Consider the following 8,964-nt stretch of genomic DNA (forward strand, 5'->3'; position numbering starts at 1 on the left):
CTCCCCCCCCCCGCCCTCTCTCTCTGTTTTTCCCCTCTCCAACAAACACTCTTGTTTTTCTTACACCTCTCATTGACTTCAAAATTTCTTCCGTCTCCCTTGGTGGGATTGTGAAAAGGACAGCTCCACATGTGTTAAAATATGCATATAAACAAAAGATTCCTTGCAAGCGTTTTTCAGCTCTGAGCCAGCCAGACATGTTGCAGGGCTCTTCTCAAGGGACAGTTTCTAAACAATTGCACATATAACCCCTAACCCTTCTCATATGCAGGGAAATGCCTGAGTGACAATGACAAGGAGTGATAGACTGTGAATAATGAAAGCCAATGCCGACTTCCACAAGTCAGTAGAAAAATATAGGACTAATGGTGCGTTCTTTTTGTCCACCGAAGTCGTTTTACGAGTTGTTTTCCGGAGTTACGACCCTGAAGTTGCAAAAAGAACGCCCCCGAGGTCGTATTTACGACTCGTCAAGTCGTCTGAACTCAGAGGACCCCGAGCTCACTTTCAAAGATGGCTACGTCGTGCATCACACGTAGTAAACATTGTGGTTATCTACAATTTTAAGCACTTTTGTCTTTGTTGTAACCAAATGAAGAAGTCGTACACATAGCACTGTATACTGCTACCTATAGGCATGTCTTATTAGGAGTTAAATACCGCCTGATTAGTTATTTTGTAGCTTGTGCAGCTGAAATTGGCTAGAGACGCTCGGTTGCTATATGACAACAATGGCTTTAAGCCGAGTCTTGAGCAGAAAGCAGAGCAGTAGCCTAACGTTAACGTTAATCAAAATGTAATTTTCATGTATCAAACTGTGAAATATATGTGTGTAATATGTCAATAACTGGGTGAATAGAATCCTAAATGTTACTAAAAATGTTACAAAAATCCATCTTTTCTCCAACTCGTAGTATTGTGTGACAAAAAGAACGCAACAACCCTGTGGTTATTCGTTTTTCGACACGGATGTGACGTCACACTCGAGCTACTAGTCGCGATTACAAGACAAAAAGAACGCACCATTAGGACTACCATAGGACTGATTTTTAAAAATAGATAATATCTCTGAGGAGGCAGTTATGCTAGAACTGGTTATCCTGCAAACAAGGTCAATCATCTAAAGCCACCTTCATGCAAATAATCTTTTCCAATGCAGCTGGTAAATCTAAAAAAATGACTAAATGCTAAGCACAACAGGAAAACTAATTTCATACCTCACAGATATTTTCTATTTTAAAAATGCCAAGAAATCTGTACACCAAATTAATCGCCATTGAGCCTTTTGTAATTGAGGCATGACAGCAAGACCTTCAAAGTCTCAGGAATGTAAACATGTTTAGGAATCCATCTAGATAGTTCTCTGCTTCAAGCCAATGTGTGGTGCTGCATACTAATGTAAGACAGATCTTCCTTTTGTTCTTGAAACCCACAGTGGGTATTTTTAAACCGTGGAAATCATGTGCCAGTAGAGAGGAGATAGTTTCATATTTCTATAAGCTATAGAGCGGCCAAGTGACACATGAATATTTTAAGCAGCTTTGTGCCTATTTAAATGTGTTTGCTGTGAACGTGCTGGCAGTAGGCCAGGGCACAGGGTGTTATCCTTAATTCCTGCAAACCCAAACTAAACTTGCATGCTGATAATTCAGGCTGGCAGAAAGCAAAAAGCAAATAAAGTCAATTAATGACAAACTCCCCTTGAATTTGTTCCCTCTGCCCTTGCTTGTTCTTGACAACAGTTGAGGGAATGAAAAAGAGTGTTACATATTAGAAATGAAATAAAAGACCTTCATCCTGGCACTGGAAGAAGTTAGATAAACATAGCTTACTGTCTTTTGCAACGGGACTGAAAAAATGTCTTCATTTCCTTTCCAAAATGAAAAACAATGTTGTGTTTTAGTCATGTTAGACATGTCTGTATTGGGAAATATAAACCAGGAAATAAACAAACAAAATGAGCATCTCAGAGTCAACAATGCTTTTAGCAGCAGTTGAAAGCCCAGGGACATACTGCATCTGCCAATGCGGATTGAAGATGGCGGTGATAATGTTATCATTCAACTTCACAGCCGCAGACCAGCTATGATCATCAGAATTTAAACACTGTCTCCATTTCATTTTTGATTTCCCATCTATATAACTTCTTCCTGAGCCATTTTATGAATTAGACATGTCTGTAAGTAAAACTCAATGAGCTTTGATGGAATGGCAGATGTGATGAATCATTGCTTGTGTGACTGAGCATTTGTTCGGGGGACAGCTAAAGATCACGTACATATGGCAGCACTAAGTATTTCCATGGAAGAATGTAAATGAGCTCCTTTAATTCTAGCCTAGTTAGCAGACACATAATGCTACAGACTTTAATGCAACCCTGAATTTTACCCTCACTGAATTCTAACAGGTCATCTATGACAACTGTGGGGGAGAAATATGTTAGCCAACCATAGTTCAGCTTTTAAATTCATTTAAAAAATTTAAATTCCAAGTTCAGTTCTTTGTTACATTTCATGTTGCAAGTGGACATTTTACACCTTTCTCTTTCACCTACTGGTGAACGTGGAGAGAAAACCCAATTGAAAAAAACAACATTTTGTTCTCGGAGACTCTTAGCAGTATCAGTAGCTACAAAGTCTCTGTCAGTGCTCCCAAAAGGCAAGTGTAAACTTATCATAAAAAGAGAATCTTATCTCAAGCGTATCTTAATACACTTTGTAAGGGCTGCACCGGGCCCATTTCACTATCAAAGTAAATGAATTACCTGTAAGATTTATAAATGAAGAACATTGGACACAATAATTCATTTCTGTGTGGAAATTAGCTCAGCATTTTTTTCCTGCAGCTGGTGGCCAGAACACTTCTTGTCGCACTATACATGGTGAGGCCGATGCTATGAATACAAAGGGCTGACTATGCTTTGGTGTTAGAGTGTGTGTCCGTGTGTTAGTTTGTGTTTAAAGGTCTCAGCCTGACAGGAGAACAGTGGTTGTACAATGTGAGCCGCCTGTCTGGGCAGAATGGAACTTAGGGTTAGGAAGGGTACAGACAGACCCAGGGGAGCTGACCTCCTCATTTAGCCAGCCTCCTGCAGGAACAGCTGGGAGTATCTGCTGAGCAGGTACATCCTGCAGGACAGGAAATGCATGGGAAAAGGACCAATGAGCTCCATTGTCTCTCAAGTCATTTTTGTATTTCTCCTCTCTCTCACACATTACGCTTTTCTCGATAAAATCAACCACACACAAGTCTATCTTCATCTATCTTTCGGAAACTCAGCTCCTTTACAAGAAAATGCAGACAGAGCATATCATCTTTTCTAAAGAGAATGAATTACACTACACGAAATGGAGCAATCATACAACAGAAAGATGTGAAGTGGCTGCTACTTGACTGACAGAGAATTGTTGTACAAAACCCCAGAGACTAAAGCTTTTACAGACAGTCTATTACAAAAAATAAAAATAAAAAACATAAGCATTGAGCTTCCAGTTCAGCAACAGGCAGCAGGTCGCGCTGCCTGGGTCGCTCTCCGTGGTCCTGAACTGGCGGTTCAGTGGCTCGTTTGGTCGCTTGTTCAGGACCACGGACAGAGACCCGCCTTTTTAGCCGCGTTTCAGCTGCTCCAGTTGTATTATACTCTACTACCACCGTCCAGAACACGGGCCAAATCAAGCACGAGCTTTAAATACCTCAGAGCAAAAAATCTCAGTAACATGCATCACCTTCTATCTCGCAAGGTTATGTCTGTCTGCTTCTGATGCCGGATGCCTTACAGATCCAGGGTGTCAGCAAAGTCGACATATGGCGAGGTACAGTCAATAGTGACACTTATTTGACATTGTCAAATAACCATGGTATCAAAATTCCCTCCAAGCTGTAACAGATATTTCATCAGTTATTGCCCCCACTTTTCTCAGGAATTTACTCATTATTTGCCGGCTTGGAAACTTTCGTGTCAAATGCTATTATGCAGGGACTTCGCCGTCCCTTAAGGATTACTGAATAGACGTCCGGCGACTGTCAGACAACGTGTGAGACGGGAAATAGCTCATCGGGCTGAGGATGCAGCAGGAAGACAAGCACATCCCGTTGCCATAGCGGCGGCTATTGCGGACGCGGCCTGACTCTAAAACATGACCATCTGGGGAATTGGGGATTGTAAGGATGTGTTGTCAACGCTGTCAGGGGGGCTCCCCTGTCACTTCAAGATGCTCTCTGTACATTAAAAAAAGAGGCAAAACACAGCCATCCTGAGAGGGATCTAATTAAACGACAAACGAAACCACAAGCGGCCTTGGTGTAGTGATTTTAGAACATGAAGACAGGCGTTAGCACAATTTAGAAGTTATGAATCAGCAACAATGTACCGTGGTGGCAACTGTTAAAGAACTACTTTAATAATAAGCATTCATATAATTATTCCGCCAGGCGGTATTCTAGTTATTGAAGACAACAGGCTAATCAATGTTTAGGCTAATGAGCTACACTTAACTATCAGAAATGATTTTCGGTTAGTGCATTTAAACTGTTACATTTCTGAGCTAAATGTGAGAACCGGAACGATGCCAATAACGGTATAAAAAGGCAAAAACCCATGGGATTAGTGGGATAGCAGTTCTGTGGGATTACGAATAAAAAGTACTGCCCGCCGTATCGATTAGCCCTTGTGACAGATCAGAGGAATTGATCCGCACGCTGGGTGTAATGTTTACATGTAATCTTGCATCTTGAAGCGGGTAATGTTTACATGTAAACATTTACAGCAGAGGACATGTTGAGGTGTCAGCAGTTTAAAAGGCCGTGGAGATACAAGACTCCGTGAGAATACCGGAGAGGAAATGTGAGCAACGAGTCCGGTAGTGATATTGTTCTTGAGTTTCATCAGCTGCCCATATCCGTGAACTGCTGCGGGTTATTTTCTTTCAAAGTTGCTGTAACACTGGTTTCAAGGTTCGTGGAAAACACCATTCATTCTTGATGATAAAATGCACTCGGTAAAATACTGTTACAAAACCTATTTAGATTATAACGATACAACTGTAAACTATCCATGAACAAATATGAGTCTATAGAGCGCAAGTCGAATTGTTTTGCCAACTCTACACTAAAGACAAGGCAATAGTGGGACAAAATGTCTCGATACATACTCGTGATGAATTCGTTCATTCACTGACGACAATCATACAGACAGTTCGTGTGATCACACGTCATTACAGATGATAGCGTATAAACAAACAGATTCTTACCAAATCTTAAAACGTGTGGCATCCCGCGAGAGTAACCAAGAAACAGCAGCAGAAGCGGGATCAGCCTGAGGTTGGACCTGAAAACGAGACTGCTTATCATCAGATGATGGGAGGTAATCTTCATGTTGTTTTTAAAAAATGCACAGTGGTTTAATCCCCCCGGTGCGCGGGTTCGATTCCCCCGTAATTCTTCTACGCTCGTTGGGCAAGGCAGGGTGACGGCGGCCCTGGATGCGCAAGATCACGGCATGGTCACTTGCGCTTTCCCTAAATCCATTAGCAGTCCCGGCATGATTCCTTCCCCTTCTCCTCCTTCACTGCGCCAAGAAACAACAATCCTCCCGGTCGAGGGACGGTGGGACATCCATGTCGAAGGGTACGGATCCAGTGGGGAGGGGGGAGCCCACGCATGGGCTGTAGGCAAGGTACTGGAGAGGGTTTGGAGAAGGGCTAGAGAGTGCCAAGCAGAGGATACAGCAGCGATATACAGCCCCCTATGAGGCGCTCTGGGTTGCTTGCGCTCCCATTATACTGCACTGCTGCACAGGCTCTGACGTCGAGCCAAGGTTAGTGTTGTGAACGCGCACCAGAGAGAGACAGAGAGAGAGTGAGTAAGAGAGGGAGGGAGAGATAAGGGAGATGGATATACAGAGAGAAATAAAAAGAGAGATGATGTGAATGTAAAGACAGAGATATAGAGAGATGGATGGATGGAAAGAGACAGAGAGAAATAATGGGGAGGAGTGAAAACTTTATTTCATGCTGTAGTTTCTCTGTTACGCCAATAACTTGCCGCCAAGCTCGCATGCATTTACAGATGTGTCGGTAAAGATGAAATGCAAGTGCACACAGCAACTTCAGCATGAAACCTTACTTGCAATCTGTCCAAATAACCACCAAATTGCCTCAATCTATATGATGATACAAATAAAGTTATCATGTCTATGATCAGATGTGATCATCAAGTGGCATGTGATGTATGTATGTGATATATATATATCAGCACCATGGACACAGACACAGCATATCTGCATATCAGCAACAGAATGCAATGAGAGTCTGAAAGAAATAAGAATCTTTCTCAGGGTTCAAACAACCAGCAATGATTTAGTCAATGTTCACACTGGAGAATATTTAAGCTTTGTCACTTTCCTGTACAGGCCATACAGAAATAGTTATGCATACACTGCAATGCACACAATAACTGGCCAAACCCTGCACACAAGCGATATAATCTCATGCCTGCAGGCTATCATTGCACTGATTTGTTTCTGTTGTATGCCCAAGTAAGATATATAGGCCCACTTTGTGTTCCATCATTCCCAACTTCCCTTCCTCTAAACCTCTGTTATGGAATTTCAAGCAACAATCCTTCAACAATTTCCACCATCATTCCAGAAATGTGGGAGGAGTGGGATGAAAGGAATTAAAATTGGCAGAACAGCAAATCCGTAATATCGACAGAAGCTGCTGAAAGGCGCAAATATTTAACCTATGCAAATAACTCCACTTTAGACTTGAAAGCCCTCCAGCAACAGACTATTCTCGAGTGTGAGCCATCCTCCGATGTGAAGGTGTGTGGCATACACACAAAGGCTGCACTGCTTGTTAAATTTCACAGGGAAAGACATGCTCTTGAGATGTAAGTAGACCTATCGCGTTTCTATCTGATTAGCAAGTTCAAATGAAGCTGTATCCTATAGGATGCAATGCGCAGAGAAGATGGATATCTGCAGCTCTTGAGTGGGTCTACATGCTATTGATCTAACACTACGTGCACCTTATCGGCGTCCTCCCCCAATGAGCAGCTCTTCATGGGCCAGTGCATCAGCAGGAGCTAAAGGTACAGTGGTGCACAGCCCCAAGAGGGTGAAGGGCCATTTAATCCCAACAGAGATGTGAAAGAAGGTCTTTGATCGGCACCACCAGAGTCCAAGGCCTGGATGAACACCGTCATTGTGTGACTCAGGCGTGAATGGCTGGCCTGTGTGTGTATGAATGTGTGTGTGGTGTAGAACTACTCCAAAATAAAGTCACTACAATAATTCCTGTATGGCCTTATAGTGTATTAAATAGATCTTTCAGGTGATATTGCCATACTTTACGGTATATTTATATCTTCTGATGACACTATGATATTCTTGAAGTATTAAATTGCTGTTAACTGTGTTGTATCTTTACTAGAGTGCAGAACAGTGAAATTAAAAGTAAATGTGTGGATAAGCAAAGGATGCTGACACCTTTCTTTCATTATACATTATACATTACCGGACCTGTCAAATTCCCATTCACAATTAAAAGCAAATGCATTTAATAGTGAAGAGGGCGCTTGTATCAGTTAAAGGAAACACAAAGTAATTACATGAGATCAAGTAGGTGGTGTGAACACTGACTTTGAACGTGTGTCAGATTGCGTTGGTCTGCACACAGGCAATCTGCAGTGTGAGAATATCAAAGAGAATGGCACTCATCATGCCACCATCTGGACCATTAGCATAATTATGGAGAAATTCAGGGTTCCCGTATAAGTCAGCAGAGCTTCACACAGCATGAAAGGAATGTTTATTGAGCTCAGACATCCACTAAAAGGCATGCTCCTCTTAAAGTCACAGCGCCCCCTGGCCAAATACTAAGGTATCGCACTAAGAAAAGCCCTCAGGTACCCCTACACACGATGCACCCAAAATTTTAAGGCTTAAATTAAGGCTGCCACAAATGATTCTGACCTAATTTTCTAATACAAATCTAAATAGTATTGTCTGCCTGTGCCTCCGCATAGGGTATGTATGTACAAGAGAATCAGTTATGCTCCCTTTCAAGCCTCCTGAGTTTCTTCTTTGTGTGTAGTTTAGTTTAAAACACTTCTCACTTCACAGTAAACCAGTCAGCATAACATATCTGTGTGTGTAAACCAGTCAGAAAAGAGGTGGTGATGGGAATGGCGAATCGCTTCATTATGATGTTAAAATGACTCCTGCTCCTTTAGCTCGTTGTGACTAATATGAAAATACCATTTGGGAGATGTACTCTTTTTTTTTTTAATCCTTGATCAAACCGTGTCGTTTTTGAAGGAGACCACAAATTAGATTACTTTATACACACCCACTCGCTTGTAACCCAGGGAGGCTTCCACATTAGCTGGTTGGTCTGTTTATTCAGACACCATTCATGCACTGGGTAATGCAAAGGGGACTTTATGCAAAGTAGAGATAACCACTGCTAAAAGCCTTCTGTCACTCTCTCTCTCTCTCAGTTTTTCTATCTCTCCCCCGCCCTTGTTCACTCTCTCGCGCAGGCAGACTGGTGGAAAGATGGCATTGGCACAGGGAGGGAAACCATGGAAACGAGAAGCTGATGCACTTTGAATGGTAAGACCCTGAAAGAGAAGACATTCATTCAATTCAATCGCCCTGTACTAAAGGCTCATCTCTACTGCATTATTCTGAATGCTACAAGTTTATTCTAACATGGTTAGCTCCAGAAAGCCAACAATGGTCTCACTTCATCAGCCCATTATGTCAGGATGACTGTGGCTAAGGATGTCTTAACATTTTGGAGAGTTGAAGTAGGGGTCCTACAAAAACACAAATACTCTTTCTGCATACAATAACGTATTTCCTACTCATTTTCCCAGCAACAGTTTAACAGAGTTTGTCCCTGCAGATGCACCACACACCATGCGTGCCTCACTTGAGCCTGTAATCATGACAGTTTT

General features: G+C 42.1%; 1 protein-coding gene across 2 annotated transcripts in view; it reads right to left on the reverse strand.

Moving 5' to 3' along the window:
• LOC120546833 (glutamate receptor ionotropic, kainate 2-like) overlaps positions 1-5,815 on the reverse strand; it is a 61,633-nt gene extending 55,818 nt beyond the window's left edge. For both annotated transcript variants that reach the window (XM_039782059.1, XM_039782058.1), the window contains exon 1: positions 5,250-5,815. In XM_039782059.1, the coding sequence (XP_039637993.1) occupies positions 5,250-5,373 (124 nt within the window). In that variant the 5' untranslated portion in view covers positions 5,374-5,815. The remainder of the gene's footprint in view (positions 1-5,249) is intronic.
• Positions 5,816-8,964: the final 3,149 nt, after the last annotated feature.

The sequence above is a fragment of the Perca fluviatilis genome, chromosome 18, assembly GCF_010015445.1.
Source record: "Perca fluviatilis chromosome 18, GENO_Pfluv_1.0, whole genome shotgun sequence".
NCBI classification, from domain to species: domain Eukaryota; kingdom Metazoa; phylum Chordata; class Actinopteri; order Perciformes; family Percidae; genus Perca; species Perca fluviatilis.